The 26,738-nt window shown below is 39.2% G+C and overlaps 3 protein-coding genes across 4 annotated transcripts; 2 read left to right on the top strand and 1 right to left on the bottom strand.

Moving 5' to 3' along the window:
- Nucleotides 1-1,760: 1,760 nt before the first annotated feature.
- On the top strand, nucleotides 1,761-9,650 carry ap1m2 (adaptor related protein complex 1 subunit mu 2). Its single transcript, XM_008277026.1, has 12 exons — nucleotides 1,761-1,944; nucleotides 4,918-5,074; nucleotides 5,220-5,287; nucleotides 5,474-5,604; nucleotides 5,700-5,847; nucleotides 7,055-7,181; nucleotides 7,298-7,440; nucleotides 8,138-8,209; nucleotides 8,477-8,635; nucleotides 8,773-8,898; nucleotides 9,197-9,272; nucleotides 9,408-9,650. Exons 1-12 carry the CDS (start codon nucleotides 1,903-1,905, stop codon nucleotides 9,431-9,433), a joined length of 1,275 nt encoding a protein of 424 aa, XP_008275248.1. The 5' UTR covers nucleotides 1,761-1,902; the 3' UTR covers nucleotides 9,434-9,650.
- A 470-nt stretch (nucleotides 9,651-10,120) lies between these two features.
- cdkn2d (cyclin-dependent kinase inhibitor 2D (p19, inhibits CDK4)) lies at nucleotides 10,121-15,978 on the top strand. Its single transcript, XM_008277014.1, has 3 exons — nucleotides 10,121-10,201; nucleotides 10,556-10,719; nucleotides 15,001-15,978. The coding sequence occupies exons 2-3, from the start codon at nucleotides 10,579-10,581 to the stop codon at nucleotides 15,352-15,354; spliced, it is 495 nt and encodes a 164-aa protein (XP_008275236.1). The 5' UTR covers nucleotides 10,121-10,201; nucleotides 10,556-10,578; the 3' UTR covers nucleotides 15,355-15,978.
- Nucleotides 15,979-20,539: 4,561 nt separating this feature from the next.
- Nucleotides 20,540-25,828, bottom strand: LOC103353831 (leucine-rich repeat-containing protein 8E). Of its 2 annotated transcripts, none has more exons than XM_008276995.1 (3): nucleotides 25,712-25,828; nucleotides 24,889-25,047; nucleotides 20,540-23,783 (listed from the first exon to the last, which is right to left on the bottom strand). In XM_008276995.1, the coding sequence occupies exons 2-3, from the start codon at nucleotides 25,027-25,029 to the stop codon at nucleotides 21,492-21,494; spliced, it is 2,433 nt and encodes an 810-aa protein (XP_008275217.1). In that variant the 5' UTR covers nucleotides 25,030-25,047; nucleotides 25,712-25,828; the 3' UTR covers nucleotides 20,540-21,491. The 2 variants fall into 2 exon arrangements, with proteins under 2 accessions (XP_008275217.1, XP_008275223.1); XM_008277001.1 differs by having other exon boundaries at nucleotides 25,716-25,828.
- Nucleotides 25,829-26,738: the final 910 nt, after the last annotated feature.

Genomic DNA, 26,738 nt, shown 5'->3' with positions numbered 1-26,738 from the left:
GAGGGAAGAAGCTGAAATTCACCTCCAGGATAGGAGTCATCATTAAGAATTGATAAAACCATCCTCTGTATCTGTTTAGTGTACAGGGAGGCTGGACAAGACTGTGACTCACCAGTCAGGCGACTGGACCATCTCACTATATGGTTCAATGAGTTTTTCTTTGTAGCAGAGGTCTGACCTAACCATGCCACCAAGCAAAAAGATAAAACAGACTCAATAAAAGATCGATGAAACAGAGTCAAGATTGTTTGATCAATGTGGAAATGTTCAAGTTTTCTGAGGCAGTGAAGGCGCTGATGGCCCTTTTTGCAGACAGACTTGCAGTTTTCATCAAAGCTCAATTATTTGTCAGTTATGGTCCCAAGGTATTTACAGCCGTCGTCAAATTTATTCGTACCCTTTGAATAACGAAGGAAAAAAACAGTTGTCACTGAAATAAGTTGAAATTGACAAAAGTAATGATAAATAAAAGTTTAATGAAAATCATAACACTGCTTTTGAATTGTGGTTCAACAGAAATTTAATAAAAACAACAAAAAACCCACACAGACACACACACACACACACACAAACAAGCAAACAAGCATGATGGGATTCGTAAACTAATATTTTGTTGAACAACCCTTTGAGGCAATCACTGCAATCAAGTGTTTTCTGTAACTCTCAAACAGACTTCTGCACCTGTTGACAGGTATTTTGATTTTGTCCCACTGCTTATCAGCAAAGTGCTCTAATTTGTATGGGACATTTTTTTGTTTGTTTTTAAAAAAATATTCCTTTCAGCGACAATTCAAAAGCAATGTCTTATTTCACTAAATTATCCATCCATTATCTATACACCACTTAATCCTCACTCAGGTCGCAGGGGGCTGGAGCCTATCCCTTCTGACTTAGGGCGAAGTCAGGGGACACCCTGGACAGGTCGCCAGTCCATCACAGGGCTACACTTAGAGACAGACAACCAAGCACACTCACATTCACACCTATGAACAATTTAGAATCACCAATTAACCTCAACATGTTTTTGGACCTTGTGGGAGGAAGCTGGAGAACCTGGAGAGAACCCATGCTGCACGGGGAGAACATGCAAACTCCACGCAGAAAGATCCTCACTGGGATATGAACCAGTGACCTTCTTGCTGCGAGGCAACGGTGCTAACCACCGAACCCCCTTGCAGCCCTTCACTAAAGTATAATTTTGCAAATTTTTATTTATTATTACTTTTTTCAGTTTCGAGCTATTTGAGTGACTATTGTGAATTTTGCCTTTTCTTTAATGGAAGGGTATGAATAAACTTGAGGATGACTGTGAATGATTGCACGCACTGTATTTCTTTACCTTTACTTAAAGTGACTGTTAGTTGTTTTCTAAAATCACAAAACAATATTAGGTATAAAATAAAAGTAAAGCCAGGGGTTAGGCTATGCAAATTTGATCCAAAAAAAGCCACACATTTAAATAAAGCATCAACAGAAAAAGGTGCAAAACTTTTGGGCATTTTTTCTGTTTGTACTAAAATGAAGAATGGACCAACGTTTAATCTAATTAACCAGAACCTTTATGGATATAACTGATCTCAGCATGATCACATTCACCAGGCTGGATTCCGCCTCACTCAGCTGACCCTGCAGCAGCCAGAGGTGAGCAGGTGTTATGTGTGTGTCCGTGGCGCCCCCTGCCGGCAGAGAGGAGCAGCGCAGCGTCTCCTCCTCCTCGCGCCGCTCAGGTGAATGTTTTACCTGCGGCTCGTGACGTCACGGCACCTTCAGGAACAGCAGACGGTGGGTCCGAGGTGTCCGCAGCTTAACGATTTTCTCTGGTTTTCATGAAGAAACCGCGCCGGTGCCGGTAAAGAGTCGAGCTGAACTTTAAACTGTTTGCTCTGAGAAGGTTCAAACATCATGTCCGCCTCCGCTATATTTGTGTTGGACCTGAAGGGGAAGGTAAGAGGACCAGCAGACTGTTGTCTCTGGTTAAAGCTCATCCGGCTGCGACACGACTTGTTAAAGCCTATTTGTTCCGTCTTTTGGTTGTTCGGGTTTACTAGTTTTAACTGTTGCTTTAACTGTTACATATTGAACGCTTCGTTAAAAATTAATGTAGTCCTTGCGACAGACTCATTCACTGGCCTCTTTTTCTTCTTTTTTTTTTTCTTCTTCCGGATACTCGGCTGTCAGAGGAAACAGGTGAAAGTAGCCAGTTTTGTTGTAGCACCTGCAGCATCAAAGTTCTTGTTTATAGTCATAATAGTTATCTTTTTTTATAGAGCATTTTTTAGAATCCTAAAGTGCTTCACAAGGCAGCAGGACAATAACAATAATAATAATAAAAAAACAACAGCACAGTATAGAAAACTAAAACTGTTAAAAAGACGTTGAGTGAGTGAGTGAGTGAGTGAGTGTGAAAATGTGTGTTCTGAAGTAATTTACAGAATCATTAAAGTACCTCAGCTCCAACGGCATACAATTCTATGAAAATGAACCCCTTTTGTACAATATTCAGGAGAATAAAAAAGAATAACAAATTTGCAGACTTACTGACTCTGTCTCAAACACAAAATGTCCTGAAAAATGTATTTATTTGTTTGTGTTTTTTTGTGTGTTTGACAGATGTTACTGGCAAAATTGTACACCTTATATTTTGATATAGAAACAGAAACTAAAGAGAACAAGCAATGTCAACATTTCACTGTCTTCAAATAACTATAAGATGGAAATACAACTACACAATTCAAATACTTATATGGACAATTGCCAACTATTTAGCATGTTTGTTGCCTTTCTGTTTTTGTATTGTTCTTTTATAATTTCAACAACACTTTCAAAACCATTTTGACCACTTCCATCACATAGACCTACTTACTTATTCACCTAAAATATTCATACATTTAACATTTATATAAATGATCATATACATGATATTATGAGATGATGAATTAGCTACTTGAGCTTTTATTGGTGCTGAAATTCTTTCTAAGCAGATGAGTTAAAACATGGGTGTAGCAGTTGTCTTTACCTTATTTATGGCAACCGATCTGATAACATATTTAAGAGAAATTATATTTTATCCAATGTAAGAGCAAATTTTTTTTTAATACCGCATGTTTATTGTGGTCCTTAAAACCTTTCTTCCCATCAAAATGACTCAGCGCAGTGTATCTTTTTGACAATATCAAGGTGTCTCATTTTATGGAAACGGACACTGATCAGACACTGAAGGTGCTGATCTGCAATTGACAAAACAGGACACCCACTAAATTAGCATTTTTCAAAAGGGCAAAAGGGGGAAAGAATTGATTCTTAAGAATTTGCAATATGTTTATAAATGATATTTCAAACTAAATTGGAAACATGCAGTGGATATTTGTCTTGAGATAGAAGATTAGTAGTTTTTAATGTCAGAACATTATGTCGTTTTAAGTATTACTGTACGTGATGTCAGTGCCACTTTTATGATGCCATACCCATGTTAAGTTTTTGTCCTCATCAAATGTATTTTCAGCAACGCATAAGCAGTGATTTGGGTTATTTTATGTATTCCTTGAGAAGATACAAACCCTTAGAAATATCACAATATTTAAAGAAATAAAAGAGAGTTTAGAGGAAATTAAAAGAAAGTAAATTCTGGAAAGTTCTGAGAAGGGACTCAGCTGACCTGAACTCCTCGGGGCCCTGATTGCAAACACTCTGTCCCGTTCAGTTGTCAGTGCCACCCCTGAAACAGACTGAAGACCTATGCCTGAGGATCATAAAGTGCATACTGGTGCTTATAAGAGTTCAGAGATATTCTAAAAGAGAGAAGCCACGAAGGGCCTTAAATAATGAATAAAATCTGCATGGACATGATCTCTTCATGACACAAACGCCCATTTCTTTCCACTCAGAAATGTAACCTGACACACAAGTTAGTGTTACTGAGAAGCAGGAGTGGAGATGGTTTCAGATGCTCTGTGTGATAAAAGGGTGTGTGAGGGCAGCACATGATGAGACACTGCACTTCATTTACTCCAGCAAACTTTTGCTTTGGTGGGTTGTTACTCTTCAGGTGGTTGCATTCTGAGTAGGTGTCAGGTTTGACCTGTTTTTACACCTGTCTTATCTTGGACATCTGAACTGTTTGTTGTAGTGTTGCTGTTCATAAAGTAGACAGGTCTGGAGAATTAATACATTCAGAACTAATGAAGACCAAAGATCACTGTATCACAGCATCTGATTTCCTAAAATATTAAACTATTGCTGGCATTTTCCTAAAATTGAGCTGTCACCGACTAATGAAAGAGTCCGTTGTGTCTTATTATCATTATCAAAAAAATGAATGGTTATTTTAATGAACTGACATCTAACGGTGTTTTATTTGCAATCACATAAGAGAAAGAATAGCAGCAAGTCCCCATAGCTGATATCAAGTAGTGTTTGATGTTTCTGCTTGAAAAATCACAGGTCATGGTGAAAGTCAATAAAACATTGTCTGGTTTCCTCAGAATTCCTCAGCATTAATGTACTTCATGAGAAGAATTATATGTCCAGTAAATATTCCTTATTAGTATTAGTAGTGTTAAGAAACAGTACTGCAAGGGTTTGTTTGTTTTGCTGTGAGATGTAGTTAAACTAAATCTTTTTTCCCATTCTTGTTGGAATCTAATATGTCCCTGATCTTGGTCCAGCAGCAGACTTCATGTCAGACTGTTTGAGTCATTTAGCTTCTGGAAATGTTTTTTTAAATTTAACGCATTTGCTCAGAATTTCTGTGTTTTTTGTTTTTTTTGTTGTTGTTTTTGTTTTTATCATATTGCATTGACTCACCATCATTAAGTAAAAGATGCATCCCAAACGTTGTGCTCTATCACAAATAACTGCCATATTTAGTTTACAGTGCAGCTTTCTGACAACGGTGTGTGTGTTATTGTCTCGGCTCAGGTGCTGATTTGCCGGAATTACAAAGGTGATGTGGACATGGCGGAGATCGACCACTTCATGCCCTTGCTCATGCTGCATGAAGAGGAGGGACTTCTCTGCCCTGTAATATCACACGGCAACGTTCACTTCATGTGGATCAAATACAGCAACCTCTACCGTATCCTTGTCCTCAGTATTGTACAGGTTATTACTTTACTGTAAATTACTGATAGTTATAGTTTGATGGGATGAATCCAGTAATTTCAGCTTCACATTAAAATGTAATTACGTGCAGAATGGTCCTTGACCTGACCTCTGTGCAGTTGTGGCCACCACAAACAAGAACTCCAACGCCTCCCTCGTGTACTCATTTCTCTACAAACTAGTCGAGGTGAGTGACACCATGTCATGCGATTAAATGTGGGTGTGTTATCATTTAAATGCTTGTTGTTTTCAAGGAGAGGTTTATGTTTGTGTCGGAAGTCAGTGAGAGGTGACGGTCTAAGATGGTGATAATGGAAAGTGAAAACTCGAAGTTCCCCAGATAAGGATGAAGGCTATTGTTGGTATAATGCAGGTGTTCACAGAGTACTTCAAAGAGCTGGAGGAGGAGAGCATTCAGGATAATTTTGTGGTCGTCTATGAGCTGCTGGATGAGTTGATGGACTTTGGATTCCCTCAGACTACTGACAGCAAGATCCTACAGGAGTGAGAATCCCCAAGATACACACAGATGCATGTATTTTTTTTTTAAAAGAAAAAGTCTGGTGTTGCATCACAGTATTTCATCTCATCTCTTGCAGATACATCACTCAGGAAGGTGCCAAGCTTGAGGTGGCAAAGAGCAAGGTGCCAACCACCGTCACCAATGCTGTCTCCTGGCGGTCGGAGGGCATCAAATACAAGAAGAACGAGGTCTTCATTGATGTCATTGAGTCCATCAACGTACTGGTGAGATAAAGAATGAACTGATTTATGATGATGATGTTTTCTTTGTAAAAACTACAAAAGACTTTGAGCGTGGTATTGTCATGTGCAAAATATGCAGTGTGCAAAAATGTACAAAATCTATCATGTGAAAAATATACAGTATGCCAATAAACACTTGCATATCTAAACGTTCAATACAACATAAAATAGGAGAGCATCTATATAAACATGTTGAACAGTCTCAGAATACATTTAACTCATGTGTAAAAGTAAGAATTTGTACCAGTGCATTACACAACCGTTTCCTTTACATAGAATACAGCAGTTAGTTCTCATTCTGTTCAGCAAAGAGTCTGATGGCAGATAATAGAAATGACCTCCTGTTAGGTTCAGGCTGAATAAACCTCCAGAGTGTGAAGAGTGTGTGTGTGATTTCTCATAACTGACCTCATCATCCTCACCTTTGTCACGGTCTGAATAGTGTCTGTTTCAGACCTGATGATGGAGGTGACCTTCCTGAACCTGTTCTTGCTTGCTGTGCCAACACCCTCTCCCCTACAGACCACTCCAATGAACAGAATAGTGGCCACTACAGTATGATAGAAGTTGCACAAAAGAGGCCTGCTGACTTCAGCCTTCTTTATAAAAATAAAGACGGCTTTCCTTTTCTTATCATCTCCATGAGAGTGGTCTATAGTCCAGTCTGTTTCCCAGTTCCACACCAAGATATCTGTAGCTAGAGCTGGTTTGGGCCTCTTCTGAAATCCACAACTATCTCCTTAGTTTGTATGATTCTTAGTTTTTAGATTGTTTTTAGTTTTAGTTTGGAGGAGCAACTGTCAGTTCTACATTGAAAATTTGATGTGTGAAGAGTAAACAAAAAAACTTGACAAGATGGTTCCATAGAAACAGTTTTGTAGGTGCACATACTGATACTGATATACTTGACGGAATATATGGTTCAGATTGGAAGTCATTGAATTATTGAATAGATCTTTAAATGCACTTTTGCATTGGTTTGTAGTAAAAACATAATCTGTTATGCAGCATATTCTGGGATGCTGAATAGACCAAAATTTACAGGATAATGTGAGATTTTTCTATAAATGTGGGTTATTACAATATCACTTTGTAACACCATCTATTATGCTTTCTGTGACGGTACAGTGTATCCTATTGTCTGTTTTGAGTTTTCTTCTGTATTCTGTATTTCTTCTCATTTGTTCAGGTGAATGCAAATGGCAGTGTGATGAGCAGCGACATCGTGGGCAGCATCAAGCTGAAAACCATGCTGTCCGGTATGCCTGAGCTGCGGCTAGGCCTCAATGATCGAGTGCTTTTTGCCCTCACAGGACGTACGTATGCAACATCTGTCTGATCATATCCATCTGTTGCTCCAGCAGGATGCGTACGGTTTGTAATCGGCTTTATTCTAAGTTAAGGTAAACTGACTGTGCTGATTTTTGTTCAGGTGACAAGGGGAAGACGGTGGCGATGGAGGACGTGAAGTTCCATCAGTGTGTCCGCCTGTCGCGTTTTGAGAACGATCGCACGATCTCGTTCATTCCTCCAGATGGGGAGTCCGAACTCATGTCTTACCGCATCAATACTCATGTATTGTCCAATTCACTACCTTGTTTTAATAGCAAGTTGAAATATTTGTCATGTTAATAACAAAAATAATGCATATTTGGATGATTTCAGATTCAGTGTTTAAGGCCTAACTGCATCAACTTAATCCATCCTAAATTAATGTAGCTGTAGTACAAGCACACAGACAGGATGCACTAAGAATTTAACCAAAAGGCCACACACCACAGATAAGAAAAAGTCCAAATGCATGCTGAAAATGATTGCCACTTGTGGAATGTATGTGAATGTAGTGTAGAAGTTGCTGAGGGAACAAGTGCTGTGTGATATAGCAAGACATTGCTGCCTCCGCGACCCGACTCGGGATAAGCGGGAGAAGATGGATGGATGGATGATTGCTAAATACATAAATAACACTCCATCTATGAAAAGTTCAAATGCAATAACAGTCTGAAGACTAACAGAGGCTATTTCAAGTAAAACAAAATCAACCTTACAGAAGTAACATTCAAAAGTTGCATATTATAGCAGTTTAGGCTAAATTCACGATTTGGGGATTGTGCCAGTAGCTGGAGAACAAAGCCATGCTGAGCTCTATAGCGCTATGCATGTAAACATTAGATTTTCATGTAAACTGAATTATATACATATATAAGTATATAAAGCATTGCTTACTTGTGAATCATTTGCATGTTGAATCCCTGCCCTTCATCTTTTACAGGTAAAGCCTCTGATATGGATTGAATCCATCATTGAGAAATTCTCTCACAGTAGGGTGGAAATCATGGTTAAGGTACGGGAATTAATTTTGTGTGTTTTAAGCTACTTCAACAGCAAAGTCACATGCATTTCATGAATATTGTCATGGATACTTTGGAAACTACCAGCAAACTCTTGAAGCATTAAGGGTTTTCTGTTGTTGATAGAATTTCTCAGTTTTTGTTTATTTAATAATGATTCTGCACTGTCTTTACAGTAACTGTCAAATTTGTTGTTGCTGTTAAACAACACTATAGACGGTGCTGTCAAAAGATAACTTGCTATATTGTGCTGTATTTAGGCAAAAGGACAGTTTAAGAAACAGTCGGTGGCAAATAATGTGGAGGTGAGGGTCCCTGTTCCCAGTGATGCCGACTCACCCAAGTTCAAAACCAGCACAGGCAACGCAAAATATGTCCCTGAAAAGAACATGGTGGTGTGGACCATCAAGTCTTTCCCTGTAAGAACTTAACATCTGAATCTTTTTATGCAAATTGTACGAAATTGAAATTATTTTTACTTCTATTAATGTACCTCGCTTCATCTTTCTGTTTCTGCCTAATGCATCTGTCTCTGTGTGTGAATCCATCCATGCAGGGAGGTAAAGAGTTTCTCATGAGAGCCCACTTCGGTTTGCCAAGTGTGGAGAATGATGAGATGGAGGGCAAACCTCCAATTACTGTCAAATTTGAAATCCCGTACTTCACAGTCTCAGGAATACAGGTATGTGTGCATGCAGGTTTGTGTGTTATTGAGAGGTTTTCCTTTAATGTCAGAAAACCCAGGAATATGCTCTGTACCAGTATGAGTCAAGTCCATCTGTTAAAAAGAAAAAAAAAGCAAGTTTATCATGGAGGTGAAGGCCAGAAAGAGTTTACAGCCTGTGGAGAGTCAAGTCAAGTCCTGTAAGAGCTGATGAGCTCGCTGTGGGAAGGTGAATTAATTTGATTCGATGATGCATATTTATGCTTCCTGCCTCAACACGCTGTGTCTGTGTCTCTGTCTTATTCTATTTCACCAGGTGCGGTATATGAAAATCATAGAAAAAAGCGGTTACCAGGCTTTACCCTGGGTCCGCTACATTACACAGAGTGGAGGTACATTAGCGAATTTCTGTTTTATTTTTATCATCCTATTTAACCAAGTGATCACGCACACAGCAATGGATGTAAATTAATGACCTTTTCAACTTGTTTTATAACTCTCCTTGCATTTGTTGTCTTTTAATTTAGATTACCAGCTGAGGACCAATGTGTAAAGGTTTACTGTGTATTCCTCATATCCAGGACTTCCAGAGGAGCATCAATGATCACTTTAACCAGACTGAAAGAATGTCTTAAAAATTTCACTTGCTCAATGCAAAGTCAATGATCTTGTTTTATGAAATCTGTGTGGAAATTTTAATGTTTCTACTGTGTGCAAATTATTTAAATGCTTAATCATGTTATTCCCTAAATACAATTTTTAAACAGCAACCTTTTTGTGTTTCTTGTGTTGTTTTTTGTGGTGAGTTTGCAACACATAAGGGGAGTTTTTGCCAGCATATTGTAGTCTTGCATTGTGCAATCACGGTCGCTAAATTCCGCCTAAAATTAAAAACTTGCACCCGCCTTTTTTCCTCACTTGCCTCTGGAGAAACACAAGCAAAGGTTAGAAATCTGAATGAACTGTCTTTGAAGACATCAACGTATACGAATCGCCCGCTTTCTTCGCTGCGTGCGCTGATTGGTGGAGCGCTGCTGTTACCACAGTGATACCGTAGTAACAGCGTCGTAGCACCGCCCCTTTCGCCATATATGGAAGAACAACACCCTCCTGGCGAGCTGTGATTGGCCAGCGTGTGTCCTGTCCAATGTTTGTAAATTGTAGTCTGGAGACACCGCTGTATGGATCTCAGCGCGCAAATGTATTTTGTAATGTTGATAAACTCCTCTTGTTTGAATTTTTATTAAATATAACCGGTCTGTAGGAGACAGCGGGGCAGAAAATCTTTGGCGACGTTTTGGATAGTACCGAACCGAACAAGGTATGCTTAAACGCGCTGTGGGCTCTGTTTTTAATGTTAGCCGTTAGCCTGGATGCTAACTGTTTGTTAGTCGACGTGGGTTTCCTCTCTGCGGGCAGAACAAATGTTTGTGTTGAGCTGTTGTGTTTCAGAGTTTGTTAAAAAAAAAAAAGAAAGAAAAAAAAACCCGACACAGTGTAACGATACAGTCAGATAACATGGCGTCAGCGGGGAACTGCAGCTTATGTTAGCCGGATGCTGTAGTAACGTTAGCTAGCTATAGCCCAACTTCATCTTTTCGGCTCTTTCTGTGTGTTGCTTTGAAGAGCAGCCCGTGGTTTGTGTTTCGTCGTTACCGTGGTCCGTGTCTTCCAGAGCTGCCAGAAAGAGAGACTAGAATGGTCCTAAGTCAGATGGATGCCGGTAAAGCCTTGACGGCGGCAGCAGCCAGAGGGAGTAGCAGCGAGGTGCAGTGGATCCTGGAGGAATGCAGGGTGCATCCCGACACTGTCAATGAGTTTGGCAGAACGGCGCTGCAGGTGAGCATCGGCTCAAATGTTCATACACGATTCACATTTACAAGCGAATTAAAACAAGAAACAAGTAAACAAGTGTTTACTGTGGATGAAATACGCTGTTAGTCGCTTTGGTTCTTCGGTTACAGAAACCGCCTCCTTACCTCTTAACCCTCAGGGGATGTCGAGTACATTTTTGTCCTTTCAGGTGATTTTTTTGCTCAGTTTTTGGCTCTAATTTTTTTTGTGTGTTCCTCCGAATGAAATGATTTTTTGTAGGAAGGTTTTTCTCATGAAAAATCATAAAATTCAAATTTCAAATTTTTTCCTAGGTTAACGGGGGCAAATTTACTACCCTTTGAGGATATTGGAGGACAAAAATGTCCTCGCCCAAAAACTGCTATAAAAACATAACAGATTAATTTTTTTTCTACTTTTTTTTTGCTATATTTTTATTTATTTAACCCTTTAAACACCATTTTGACTACATGATGTCACTATTTTTATGAAAAGAAAAATTGATAAAATTAGTTATTTTCCAAATAATAAATGATGGAGGGCTGGGGACTTTTGTCAAAGATCGGGCCTACATATACATACGATTATTGTAGTGGCCGATTCATAATTTACTACCCTTTGAGGATGTTAGAGGACAAAAATGTCCTGCCCAAAAACTGCTATAAAAACATAACAGATTAATATTTTTTTCTACTTTTTTTTTTTGCTCCAAGTTTTCAATCAACTTCTGCTCTAATCAAAAATACCAAACATTCATATATTTTTATTTATTTAGCCCTTTAAATGCCGTTTTGATTACATGATGTCACAGCGTTTATGGAAAAAACACACATAAAATGAGTTATTTTTCAAATAATAAATGATGGAGGGCTGGGGACTTTTGTCAAAGATTAGGCCTAAATATACATAAAATTAGTAATAGAATTGATATTGATGCATTGCTATTTTTTTGGAGTGACAGATTCTTAATTTACTACCCTTAATGTCCCATTGACTCCCATTATAATCACAATTATTAAACGCCCAGTCATTACACAATGTAATCATGCAAACTCTAATTTCAGGGTTTCATTTTAGAGAAAAATTGTTTTTAAAAAAGATAGATTTTTTCTGTTTACCATGAGATGGGACAATTTTTCCATTGTAAGTCTGTGCATGTTCTGTATGCATGTTGTGTGTGTTTGTGTTTGCGCGCGTGCATGTGAGCGTGTGTGCAAGCATGTGTGTGTGTGAGTGTGTGTGTGTGTGTGTGCTGTTTCTTTGAAGTGAGAGACTGAAAGAGACTGACCTTTGCGTTACCTGATTTACCTTAGTTTTTAGTCTTTATTACACTTTTACACACTCATATACTCATATACTTTCATGCACTCTCAAAAATAAAAAATAAGAAGAGTCCCTGTTCTCGCTGCACTTCAGAGAACTCACAGTGAAGTAAACCAAAACAATGCCCAGGTGCATAAAAAGTGAGTTTATGCACCTGGGCATTGTTTTGGTTACTGTCCTGTCAGAACCAAAGTTATAAATGTCACTTGGCTGCCTGATCATTTCTTTCCCCTGATGAACAACAAGCAACATGAAGAGGCACTTCTCTGTAGAGCAGGCTTTAGATATGGTCATGCAGCCTGGACCTTCCAGTGAGCTGCAGGATTCGTCATCTGAGACAGAAACGGCCTCAGAAGAGGAATCGGATGTGGAGTTTGCGGTCGAGTCCGATGGTCCTGCTTCCTCTTCTGATCCTTCACCTGAGACTAAGAGGACACTGAGGATCCTGCTCCTCCTGCCTATAAGTGGGTTTCCAAAAATGGGCAAACCTGGTCTCAGACTAACAGTGAGACTGCCCACTTTGTACCTGATGCCCGAGGTTTGGTGCCAGGGCCCACACGTTATGCCACTTCCTGTATTCACAATGTGGAATCCTCTTTTGACTTATTTTTGACGACAGAAATGATTGACATTATTGTTAGTATCCATCCATCCATCATCTCTACACCTTAATCCTCACTAGGGTCGTGGGAGGCTGGAGCCTATCCCAGCTGACTCAGGGTGAAGACAGGTTCACCTGGACAGGTAACCAGGCTATCACAGGGCTACACTTAGAGAGAGACAACCAAGCCCACTCACATTCACACCTATGGACAATTTAGAATCACCAGTTAACCTCAACATGTTTTTGGACTATGTGGGAGGAAGCAGGAGAACCCGGAGAGAACCAACACTGCACGGGGTGAACATGAAGACTCCACGCAGGAAGATCCCGGGCTTCCTAACGGGACGCGAACCGGCAACCTTCTTGTTGCAAGGCAATAAAGCTAACCACTGAGCCACCTTGCAGCATTATTGTTAGTATGACAAACATAAATGGAGGACATTCAGTGGCTAACTGGAGTGATGTTGACATGACAGATGTGCGGGCCTCCATTGGTCTCCTGACTTTGGCTGGGCTTTATAAGTCAATCTACTCTCTGGGATACTCATAATGGACATGCCATCTTTCTAGCTGACATCCACAACTCTTTCAGTCTCTCACTTCAGAGAAACAGCACACACTCACACTCACTCACACACACACACACATGCTTGCACACACGCTCACATGCACGCGCGCACACACATGCATACAGAACATGCACAGACTTACAATGGAAAAATTGTCCCATCTCATGGTAAACAGAAAAAAATCTATCTTTTCTTACTATTTTTCTCCAGAATGAAACCCTGAAATTAGAGTTTGCATGATTATATTGTGTAATGACTGGGCGTTTAAAAATTGTGATTATAATGGGAGTCAATGGGACATTAAGGGTAGTAAATTAAGAATCTGTCACTCCAAAAAAATAGCAATGCATCAATATCAATTCTATTACTAATTTTATGTATATTTAGGCCTAATCTTTGACAAAAGTCCCCAGCCCTCCATCATTTATTATTTGGAAAATAACTAATTATATCAATTTTTCTTTTCATAAAAACTGTGACTTCATGTAATCAAATGGGCGTTTAAAGGGTTAAATAAATAAAAATTATATGAATGTTTGGCATTTTTGATTACGACAGAAGTTGATTGAAAACTTGGAGCAAAAACAAAGTAGAAAAAATATTAATCTGTTATGTTTTTATAGCAGTTTTTGGGTGAGGACATTTTTGTCCTCTAATATTCTCAAAGGCGGTAAATTAAAGCATCCCCTGAGGGTTAATGTAGCCAAAACATCAGTGCTCTCTGATGATGTTTCCAGCAACATGGTTATATGTTAGAATGAAGTGTTCACATCCTCGAAACTACACCATTACAATTCAAGATGTTAAGTGTTTTATGATTTGACTTACTGGAAATTCATAGAAAAGAGGGTGTGCACTCAGTTGCCCAATTAGAGAGATGGATAGAGATTGATTCAGAGGGAAATTCAAGCATCAAGCAGCCTAAAAATGCAGACAAAATAGCTAGGCATGTAGGAAAATATAACTAAATAGTAAAAAAGACCTAACTTACATATACTGCAAAAATATATAGCTGTAATCAGCAAATACAAGGACTAAAAAGATAGACTGAACAATATTGTAGTGCAATTTTTACAGCCAGCAGTAAACCAACCGTGGTAGAAGTTATAATGTTTACATAGGTAATTGACTTTAGAGTAATTTTATAAGCTGTAGTTTGTGGTGCTGTTCAAATGTGAAGGTTTTAATGTCTTTTGCCGCACTTTTTATATGCTGACTGATTAGGGATGTAGTTAAGAATTGTTGTCTGTCATTTCGTAATTTTTTTAATTAAATATTTGGTTTATAAAATAGTGAAAAATGTCCCGTAAAATATCGGGAAACCCAAAGTTATGCACTTTATCGTCAAATATATCATCATTTTAAGAACTTGAATCACAAGATGTTTGGGAGTGCTGCTCTATAATTGATTTAAGTGATAAAGTTTCATAGTTGTTCATCTAGTAATGACCAATATCTCTGAGATTAATGCAACACAAATGTAGCATTGTTGTGTCAGACTATGTTCTTCTCTCAAAGATGTACTTGACAAACTGATGGCTAGACTTTCCTCTTCTCAGTTATTGTATTTGTTCTGTAAAACTGTAGGCATTTACTGTGTTTAATTATTTACCAGGTTACATTTGACACGTTTTCTTTAATTATATTTATTAGGGATTCTTTCTGGAGATGCTTGACATAAAACTGTTAAAAAGTCTCTGAGTTCACAGGGTCACAACCTTCCATTTACACACAAGTGCTGAATTTGCAATAGCTCCTTCTTCGCATCTCCTCTAATGATTTCTCCAACAGGTGATGATGATGGGAAACTCCAAGATCGCCAGTTTGTTGTTAGAGAAAGGAGCCGACCCCAACGTCCAGGACAAACATGGGATAGCGCCCATCCACGATGCAGCTCGAACAGGGTTCCTCGACACTTTGCAGGTTCTGGTGGAGTACGGCGCTTTGGTAAACATTCCGGACCAGAACGGCACCCTGCCTATCCACATCGCCATCCGGGAAGGCCACCTGGATGTTGTAAAGTTCCTGGCGCCGCAATCCGACCTGAAGCACACGAACATCAGCGGTCAGACGGCGATAGACGTGGCCCGAGCCTCGTGTGTGCCCGATATGATTAACTTGCTTTTTGCTCACATTCACAGTTAGTCAGAAGTCTGGGTGTCTTCCCGGTTACCCTAACCTCACACTTCTTTCTTTGCTTCAAACCTGGTGACTTGAATTCATTGCTGTGTAAAGGATTATTTTTTTTGTTAATAGTGACTCAGCATTAATATGTGACACAGGACATATTGTCTTGGCAGCTTATTTTCAGTGGATGGGTGGCTATATACTGTAGACACCTCTTTTGCACAGTGCAGTTTAGGCACCTTATATATATTCATATATATCTGTTTTCCCTATTAATTGGGAGTGCACATTTGTAGATAGTTTCCCCCCCAGTGTTTTCTAATTATTGCATTATTTCCATTGTGTCAGAATTGTAACTGTTGCTGCATTGTATGTTTGTTTGTTTTTTATTTTACAAAACTTGACATGGTGCACCCTGATTGTTTGCATAGTTGTGTTTCTCTTAATTAGATGTACTTAGACTTTGAATTTGCTCTTATGTATTGTTGGAACAGGACTAAATATGCCTGTGACTTTTGTAAAGAGCAACATTTATTGTGGTTTGTTGAAATGTTATTTATATAAATACTTTTAAAACGAAAGTGAGATTATTCACTTTACTATTTGAAGAAGAAAGCACAAAATAAAGTGTTGAACTTGAAATTATGAAGTATGTTTTTTTTTTCCACTTAATTGTGCACTGAATCTTCTCTACGCTAGGCTACTTCTACCTGGGCTATAGCCCATTGTAACTTAAGTTCTTTCAGTATTGTTTCCTGGAATTTGGAGTCATTTTTGTACTCATGTTGAAAATTAGGCTGTTTTTTTTTTTTTTTTTTTTTTAAATCAATGGGAAAGTATTTAGTGTTTTCCTTTTCTTACTTAAATTTAATTAATGGCAATGAGGAGAAGGTTTTGAAACATGTCTGGCTTATACAAATTATATAAATAGTCACTAATCTCACTCTTTAGTGATATGCAGCAAGTGATAAGAGCCCCTGATAGGATCATGCGACAAAAGTGTTGACAACCACTACTTGAGATAAAAAATCTGTTCACAGTTTAAGTAAATTCCTGCTGACAGTACGGACTTCATGTTTTATAATCTTTATAAAATTCAAAGTTAGCTTATATTATTTTAGTAATGTGAGCCAAAAATAGGAATGTCTCCAGTGAACCAGTAATTCAATCATCTGATGTGTAGTTATATTTTGTGTACTCTGTTTGTGTTAAATACAGACAGGTGACAAATTAAAGGAAAGACTTGAATCTTTGACCCTTACCTATATTAAAGTAATCTAGTCTCTGTGATATACTATTTGGGGATTTTTTGCTGGCATGGCTTGATTCTTCCTGTCAACTTAGAGGGAAGTGTAACTCAGTGTAAATCAGTACAAAGTTGTTCTGACAGTCCCTCCATTCAAAGAGCTTGAGGTGTCAATGAATGGTTTGATGAAAATGATGCAAGTCATATGCTGTGACCTTTGCAGTCACCCAATCTCAACACAGCTGAACCTTTATTTGGAGAGTTAGGACTGACTGTTAAGAGTGTTCTCCACCTGGTGGCTCCACACTGGACATTTTATTTATTTTCCCTTTGGTTTGTTACTTGTCTGTGTGTTTTCATGCACCCTTAAATGCCCAGCGCTTCCCTGAGGTGATTAGTCAAGGGCATTTCTAATAACGCCACAATGGAATGCACGGCACAGTGAAAACCCTCTCAGAGGTCACAATGATAGCTGCGCTGAAACTCAAAATGAATGAGGGCCCTGTTTTGTTGAGGCTTGTAGGTAATGGTAGCACAGTTTGCTGATGTATGTGCTCAGGGCTCTCGTGGTACAATGGGGCATTTTGTTTGCTTGTGCGGCACTGGCCAACTTCACGAGCCAAGAAAGCAGATATAGTTCAAGTACTGTGCTGCCAGTTGACTGTGTGGAGGCCTGCGATGTCAGAAAGATCATGTACGTATGATACTGATTGAAAGACAGTTAAGCACGTTTCAACTGCTGAATTCAACAGGAAAATAAACTTCCTGTTACCTTTGTGATTTACAATTATTGGAAAGTGACCCAAATATTATATTAAAGATCAGTTTTGAGATACTCGACTTGAGTTTTCCAATTTATGTAACTTTATACTCAAAGTTTTTTTCGCCGGTAATACTACTTGTCTGCGCTTACTTAAGCTTTACAATGCAGGATTTCTACCTTATACCTCCTGTTATCTTTGGTGTCAATTTGACCCCAGTCAATGTTTAATGTCTAAATAAATGATTGCCATATTTTTTTCTGTTTTATGTAAAGGGATATTTACACATAAACTTAGGTAACAATTTATGATAATTTTGTGGAGGTTTAAATTGCAGGGGCCACATTGACCCCAAGGATAAAAGATGTCAGTAAATTGAAGGTAATAGGAGGGTTAAATGTAGGATTTTTACAATAAAGTATTGCAACTTTACTCATAAACCACAATCTAGCCACACTATTTGACTTCTGGGGAAATTTTACTGAAGCAGCTCAACTTTAAATGCCTCTTCAAGACCAAAGAATCATTTACTTTCCCTGCCTATATTTTACCAGAAAGTCTTGAGTTTTGAAACAACAATCTTCTGCTCAGAGGTCCATCTTCTGTTCAACCACAAACGGATCTTGTGTAACAAAGACACACAGCTCTGGATAATATTTAAGTATGTTTTCTCACCCTCACAGCTAAATCAGTCACAACAGCGTGATATTGAAAAACACAGCCGCAGACAGACGCAAACAGCCAGCCACTAGGTAGAGCTCAATGACTTCACTGAGCACCAATGTGGGTGTGTTGCAGAATGTGCAAATACTTCCTGATTAAACGCTGTTTGTGGTTAGTTTGTTCTGCAGGTTGCGAGGTACACTGACAGTGACAAGTTTGCATACGACAAGAAAAAAGTATGAGTAGACCAGAAAAACCAGTCATAGTCATATGGACGAGCAAACACATATAGATGTGTGATGATGAAAACACTGGATAGGAAAATTAGGTGTTTGATGAGAGAACTTTTGTTCTTGTCAACAGAAAAAGACAGCGATACGAATGTAGTTTACACTCACAGTATTTAGAGGATGAAGAGATTCTTCACCCCCTACATTTTAGGGCTTGATTAATTGGTTGATTCACAAAAAATGTTTTTGAAGCAAATATACCAAATGTTTGATAGTTTCAAGGAAACAAATGTGTAAATTTGCTCTTTGGATTTTTGACTGGTGGTCCAACAAAAGAAGATAGTTGAGGACATCATGTTGGGCTCTTTTTTTTTAACTGTACTTTGTTGTTTTCTTGACCAGCTAGCTTATTAATTAAGAAAATAATCTGCAAAATAAGAAATAATGACAATTATTAGTTAGGTACAGCTCTAATCTTTTTCTATAATATGTAATGACAAGTTTAAAAGTAATTAAAGAATTTGTCTGTTAGATTGTCAGTCATCCAGGTCATGGTAAGCCTAGAAACTTCAATAAAAAGCAACTTCATTTCTCTTTTAGGTTCTTTAAGGTCTCAAGAACCTAAAAGAAAGTTGAACTGCTTTTAACTGAAGTTTCTAAAATTAAAGAATAGTTTCACATTTTTTCAAGTCTATCGTAACACATTGCTTAGATACCAGTATATACATTGAGAGGGTAACTGGTCGGTTTAATTCTTCCTCCACTATCAGAAATCGGAGAGGCAGAGTGTTCAGAGTAAATCAAATTCCTTCAGTTTTTTTTAGTGTGAAATCTGTGTTTCCATTTTAAGTCTTGCTGAGTCCCCCAACATCAACTTGCATTTAGGCACGTGGGTGTGATTGAGTTCCCATTCATCAGCACACTTCCACATCAACTGATATTAAAATAGTAAGAAGCTTTTTGTGAGTGACGAACCTTGACACAAACTTACTGAGTGAAAAAATGTGGTCAAATCCCAAACGATGAGCCACTGTCATCTATAACATGCTCTGTTGGGCTCTATTTAATTAAATCAAACTCACAGCCTGCAGGAACTGAATCTTAACTTGCCCAACTTTGGAATAAGTAAAACTTCTGTTGCTGGAAGACACTAAATAGTCACATATTTCAGATGTAAATCCTGCAACCAAATCTGATGGCACACGGTGGCAGCATTACACTCCCCCACACCTTCAATCAACAACTTAAAGCAAGATTATTGGAGACACAACATGTTAGTTATTTAAAGCCAAGTCTGTGCCACAATGGAGCAATCACATCTGTTTTGGTTAATGCTGGTGATACACTTGACTGTCAGCTTGAGTGAGGGGAAAGGAAACAGAGAAAAATTTTTTACAAAGAATTAAGACATTCAGGTCCTACTGTGCAGCTTCTTTCTTTATCTCTTTTAAAAAGAAAGAAAAAGTTCTAAATTCTCCTCAAACATAAAATATAAAAGCAAAGAAAACACACAGGTTTTTCTTATGAGGTGTAGGCAGGCCAGTATATACTTGAGTATCACAGAGGTATGTCCGTACACTGAGTGACAGGATCCCATTTTAGAGCTGTGCAAGTCAGAACATGACTGTACTGCAGTTCAGTGGCAGAGGAGAACACACTGTTATGTCTGTGTGAGCTTTTAGACACTGGTACACAGAGGCAAGAATGGGGTAAGAAAGAAAGAATGCAGAGAGAAAACATGCATTTGTCTGTAGGAGACAAACACAAAGAATTTGCAAGTGAAATGTTTCCAATTCAGAAGCAACAAGTACTGTGCTAAACCTAAGGACTAGAATGACCTACAGTTTAGCAAGACTAAGTCTGAAGCCAGTTTATTCCTTTGTTTCAGTTTGTTTCTCTATTTTCATTTGCATGAAGTTATTATATCAGCAGAGAAATAATCCATCCATCCATTATCTATACACCGCTAAATCCTCACTAGGGTCACAGGGGGGGCTGGAGCCTATCCCAGCCGACTTAGGGCGAAGGCAGGGGACACCCTGGACAGGTCACCAGTCTATCGCAGGGCTACACTTAGAGACAGACAACCAAGCACACTCACATTCACACCTACGGACAATTTAGAATCACCAATTAACCTCAACATGATTTTGGACTTGTGGGAGGAAGCCGGAGAACCCAGAGAGAACCCACGCTGCACGGGGAGAACATGCAAACTCCACGCAGAAAGATCCCGGTGCCCCCACCGGGACATGAACCGGCGACCTAGCAGAGAAATAATGTGCAATAAAATGAGCAGAATATTGTAGGGAAATGAGTGTCTTATTCCTTTAATTGTCTGGAAGTGATACTCTGTTTCCTCCATATTTCACTGTAAATGTTTAATTGTGCTGAAGAGTTAGTAAAAAATAAAATAAAATAAAACAAAGACACAACGTACATTTTAGGGAAGCCATGAATTTGTTAAAGTGTTGAAAGAAATACGTTACTCATCCAAGAAGCATCTCAAAGACAATAGTCTTATCTTCTTTCTTGCTGTAAATGATTAATAATTGTCTACAAATAAGCACACTGAATATCACGCTGAGTTGGATTCATGATTTCATGTATGAACTCATTCTTCCCTCCATTCGACCGAACATGTGAACACATGGATGAACACCTTTTATTTAACTACTGAGACGCTTTTTTCACAAAAGGGAGCAGCATGAGCCACCACACTGTGGGAAACACTTCTTCATGCTGCACAAACCTGTCCAGCAACATACAGGCCAAAACAAACAAAATACAAGTTTGAGTGAAAAATGTTCAACCAGAACATTTGAAGGTCAAAGCTTACTCACTCTGTTGAGAGCCAAGCCCTTGTTTCACCCACACATACTAGTAACTTGACCCTAAAAGGAAGCTATACCTTACTGTGTGATCTACACCAGCAAAACCAGCTACATGAAAACAGTTGTACAAAAAATATTATGTATTTATACACCTACAGACTTTGTAAAACATTAGTTTTAAAAAAAGGTATTTTGAGCAAAATGCATAAAAAATGTCCTACTCGATTGTTCATTCATCGACAGAGTTGAACATATGTTTCATGATAACGTATCTTTTGTTTGGTTTTGGTTATAGTTTGACTTTTTGTTTTGTTTTATGTGAAAATTCCACCAATTTGCCTTAGTAGTCTGTTTTTGCTGTGCAAGCCAGAACACCATCAGCCTCCAAGACAAATCTCTCACAAGCCTAAGCTCTACAAACTCAGCTTTGAATCAGCTTGTTTCGTACATCTAACGGCAACAGATCCAGCAGGTTGTCTTCCACTGTCAGCCCACTGTGACTCAGCAGGGGACAATCCCCAATCTCCAGTGGTAGAGACTCCAGACGGTTTCCTTTAATATCCAGTCGAACCAGCTGGGCCAGGTTTGACACTCTAGAACTAAGATATGACAAGCAGTTGTTACCGAGAACCAGTGTTTTTAGCCTTTTACAGGAAAACAGCTCCTCTGGCAATGTCTCTAAAGAGTTGAAAGCTGCTGAGAAGAACTGAAGGCCCTGCAGGATGCTCACTTCAGAAGGGAGAGAGGTGAGCTGATTGTGGGAGACATCGAGGTGTCTGAGTTTGGTGCAGTAGAACAGCCGAGAGGGAAGCTTTCGTAGCTTGTTCCAGCTCATGTCCAGGGTCTCCAGAGTGTGCAGCTTACTGATATGATCAGGGATGTAAGCGATTTTGTTGTGCCACAATCGGAGCGTTACCAAACGCTGGCAGTGCTGTAAGCTCAGAATCTCCTCCACAGTGCTGAGTTTGTTTTCCTTCAGGTCCAACTCCTGCAGGTTGCTCAGGCTGAAGACAGCACTTGGGATGCGCTCCAACTCGCAGCCCACTAACTCCAATGAAATGAGGTTGGTTAACTTCTTCAGGCTGCTAAAAGCTTGGAGCTTGGCACCTTCGTTGTAGATGCACAACCGCTGCAGCTGCAATGCAATATCCCCTACGCTGGGTGGGATCTTGGTAAGGTTGGAGCGAAGGGTGAGGACACTCAAAGATCTCAGCTCGCGCAGGGAGTCCAGAGTGGCACTTTTGGACACCTCATTGGTTAGAGGACCGCTCAGATGCAGCTCCTCCAGGCCATGTAAGATGTACATCCACACAGGCACCTCTTCTAAACTTTCAAAAGCTAAACGCAGAACCTTTAGATGTTCCTTGAGGTGGTTCAGGGCAGGGAGCTGGAGCTTTGCAGGGGAGTAGATCAGTGACAACTCCTGAAGAGAGTCCAGTTTTGCCACACTGTGTGGGATGGTGACATTGTTAACTTGCTCCAGTTTGAGCGACTCCACTTCAGTTAGCTCAAAGACTGTATCAGGAAGCCCTGGCAGCATTAACAGGTGGAGCTCCAGACGGTTACTGGAGTTCTTGGTGAGACGAGTGCGCAGCTTTTTGTCGGTCCACTCATAGTTGAGGTTAAGCTGATGGAGGCGACTCTCACTGACTTCAGATAGAAAGACGGCAAATCTTTTAGAGTAAAGAGAATCATATTGGTCCACAAGGTGCAGGAGGAAGGCAAAGTCATTCTTCACATCTGGTATGTCATTAATACCAGTCTCCAGTCTGACCTGGTCGAAGGAGTACTCCTTCAGAGGCCGATGGAACAACCAGTAGAGCGTGTAGATGCACAGAATACCATACACTCCCACGAAGCAGATATAACAGTAGGCAAGTTTGGAGAAAAGATGGGCTTTGTTGTGGTTGCAGCAATAGATGTCAAAACCAGTCAGCTCAGGAGGAACATAACAACGCACAACTATCTGAATGTACGGTACCAGCACTGCAGTGTAAACAATGATCAAAAGGAACTTGAAGACTTTCAGTGATGTTTGTAGCACATACATGTGATACAAGATGTCTGCCTCCTCTACGTGAGTTCGGAGCTTCTTCACCTTTTCAAAAAGAGCTTTGGCCTGCTCCCCTTCCTTCTTATCCAACAAAGAGGGGGAAGACTGAGGCTCTGGACTTTTCTTTTCTGGATTAGACTTGACAGAGGAGGAGCGCATAAGAAGCCCTCCGGCCTCCTCTTCGTCTGGTCGTCGTTCTGTGGAATCTTTTGACATGGTGTTCCTCCTCCAGCTGACCAGCTTCTCCTCTCCTCGCTCCTCAGAAACTTCACTCAGGGCCCTCGTGGTCCAGGGAGAGTCAAAGCACTTTCCAAGAATGGTGACAAAGAGGTCAATTTTAGAAGATGTCCCAGGGAATTTGAACCAGAAGCTGCTTGCCACCATGAAGATCATAGTGTGGATCACAACCAGGTACGGGAAGTACTTGGCAAACCAGTGGACAAACCTCTCATAGCAGTAGTGGTTGACGAACACGTATTGGTGAATGTCCAGGTTGTTCTTGCGACCGAACACCTCCTGGATGATGGGGCTCCCAGGGGTAACCAGCGTATACTGTGCCGTCACGTTCTCCCTGTAGGTCCGGATGTAGCTGCAGTCAATGGCCTCAGGTGTTGGGCTGGTGAAGGGGCTGGGCAGACACGAAATTTTGTCTTGGGTGAGCTGAGGAAAACAAACGAATGAAAGAATAAATGAGGTGGGAATAAGAGGGAAAACAATGGAAATGTGTGATAATGCATTTTCCTAAAATCACAAAGCAATTTGTTGTGCTACTTGTCAAAAAGCACAAGATACCAACAACAATATCTTCTTGTGTATGGATGCTTAATCTGCTATTTACTGTGTATTAACAGGTGACAAATTACAGATGAAACCTCAAATGTAGGCATAAACATCACTTTATATTGTAAAAGATATTGGAACAAAACACTACAAGGCTTTGTAGGACCTATAGGGCCTATAGAAAGCATGAGAAAATATTAGAAACTTTTAACACCTGGAGATATTTTGTTTTATGGAAACTAAACTCAGTGCTTTAATGAAAGATAATGCATGAATTTATCTTTTTATTAATAATCTCACAAATGCTAACTTCCCTGTTTCTTCAGCCTGGATTTTTGTTGGTAAAGTTACCTCATCTAAACCTTCAGTGTTGTCTCTGTGATTCCTATCAGCAACAGTTACACCCCTGATTCAGCAGAGCTTGCGGTGGCCGTCGATGGTGTACTGTTTCAGACAGCTGCCTCGGGTCCAGTTTACTGGTCTTTTCATGGATGTTATCCCTGAACTCCACCTCTGTCGCCACTATTTACAACTAAGCTAAACGTTAGTAGACTTATCACAATGTTAGCAGGCAAATACATGGTACTTACTTTTGTTATTTAATAAAGCAACATTAATAACTTTCTGTCAGCAAAAGAGTCATTATCACTGAATAAATATGAAATCCTTTGCTTTACTTTTGTGCTATTTTAATATGACACAGAAATGATGGTGAGAGACACATTAAGCTGCGAGTTAGTGAGCTCAGTGTGCAGTAAGTGGGTCAGGGGAGACGAGTATTACAGTTATATTGTCTGTGTTTTCGCCTGACTTGGAGGTCAGATGGTAAAGCTGTGGCATGTGCCGCAAAAAAGAGAGGAAGGCGTATGAGGGAACAAAATATTCCATCAGGTAAAGCCACAACTGCTACAAATTAAGCATATTAAGTTCTGTTTACATCCACAAAAACTTATGATCCCACAGTGGCAGTCTGCAGACGCCTCACCTGCAAGGTGCACCCAAAGACTCCGAGCATGAGCATAGCAATGCACAGGTATTCTGAGAAAACATCCCACCACGGTTTCAGGACCCGAAGCTTCGAGTTCTGCTCTGTGCCGAGGTTTCTGAATTCACCCACTGGGATCATCCTGGCTGCCGCTGTACTCTGATGAAAGGAAAAAAAGAGAGGCTTTGAACAGTGAGGCTAAAATAGGCTTTCAACACAGTGCAGCCTCCGGAGAACATCTTGGCAAAGGTTTTTAAAGTTGTATGACATGAAAACACACATGTTGTCACACAGAGGACACAGCGCTCTGAGGGTAAATACCTAGGTGTAGTATATGGACGGTGACTACTACCTGGAGGTATCTGTGGCTTTGAATGAATGAAAGGAGAGGCTCCTCCTGCACTAAAACCTACATTCAAAGTGGACAAACTGGTCTGACAACAAGAAGTGACTCTCAAAAAGTGACTCTGCTTTGGAAAGAGCCCAATGAAATTCTAATGACATTTTTACCTCAGAAATAGTTACAGGAAATAAATGAAATCATACAAAGGCTCAAATAATAGCACTACACTGGAATTAGTTAATTATCCTGTTTAATTTCTAGTGTTGTTTACTACTGGCACTCAGGTAAACAAATACACAAACCACGAGAGCAAACTTTATGTGGGTTTGTTTGTTCCATTTACTACTTCTTCTACTCCTTCTCTGTTAATGTTGCTATTTCCTGATGATTCAAAGACTTTCAGCATGTCATCATAACAAGAGCTGGACTTTCTAATAACAAAATCACAGAAATCTGTAGTCACATGACCATGATACCTACCTACCGTCCATTCACTTGAAAGTCCTGAAAATAGCTTCGCTTCGTCTCAGAAGTCAGTAAAGTCACTGCAGGCGTCAGCCAGGTGAGTCTCGGCTACCTGCGTGTGAAGATGGTGTCCAGTGGGAGTGTTTGTTTCATCACCTGAGAGCAGCATTGGTGTGAAGGCAGCGGCAACCGACACAGAACATCCGGACAAGACTTTCAGCATAAACCCATCCACGGGCCACTTTCACATTTTACAACTTTACTAATGAACATGAACAGAGACGAATTAACTAATTCATTTAAAGAGCTGCAGTTTCTCCAGTGTCACTGTTTATCTCCAATTAAAAAAAACAAAAAACAAAACAAAAAAAAAAACACAGATAGAAAAATAATAGTTGTGTTTTGTACCACACTGTAAAAAATAATAATAATAAAAAAGTTTTTGACTTAAAAAAAAATAAAAACCATTTTTCCCTCTTATTTATAGATTTAAAAACAAACAAACAAAAAAAAAAACCCTACAGATAATAACTATTAAAATCACAGAACATTGCTTCCCACATTAACCATGGAAAAAGAATTAAAATATGGGCCAATGTTTGACTAAAATCTAATAAGCTCCACAATTTTTAATACTGTATTTAAATAATAAAAATACAGTTATTGTATGGATTATCCCTGTTTTATTAAATTACAAACATAACTAGTAAAATCTCAAATTACATATACAATAATAATAAAATTAAGTCAACCTTTAAAAAAAGGAAGGCAAAAGCTGTAAATAATAAATAAATGTAATAATAATAATAATAATTACTGTACTTAAATCTGAAAAAATGTACTTTACAGATATGTCCCTCCTCTGAAAAAAAACATTATATATATATATATATAATTAAAATATGCAAATGGTATTTTTTTTAAATAGTATTTTACAGATTTCCCCAGTTATAGTAATTACCTTTTTTCAGTGTGTGATGGCAAAAAGATATCATTTAATGTTTATTGCTATATAAGGCAATACAGCTCTTGAAATCCCTTT

Source organism: Stegastes partitus, unplaced genomic scaffold (genome assembly GCF_000690725.1).
Source record: "Stegastes partitus isolate 25-593 unplaced genomic scaffold, Stegastes_partitus-1.0.2 Scaffold3, whole genome shotgun sequence".
Lineage (NCBI taxonomy): Eukaryota > Metazoa > Chordata > Actinopteri > Pomacentridae > Stegastes > Stegastes partitus.
Note: the sequence above shows the minus strand (reverse complement) of the source record. Positions and strands in the feature narration are given on the sequence as shown.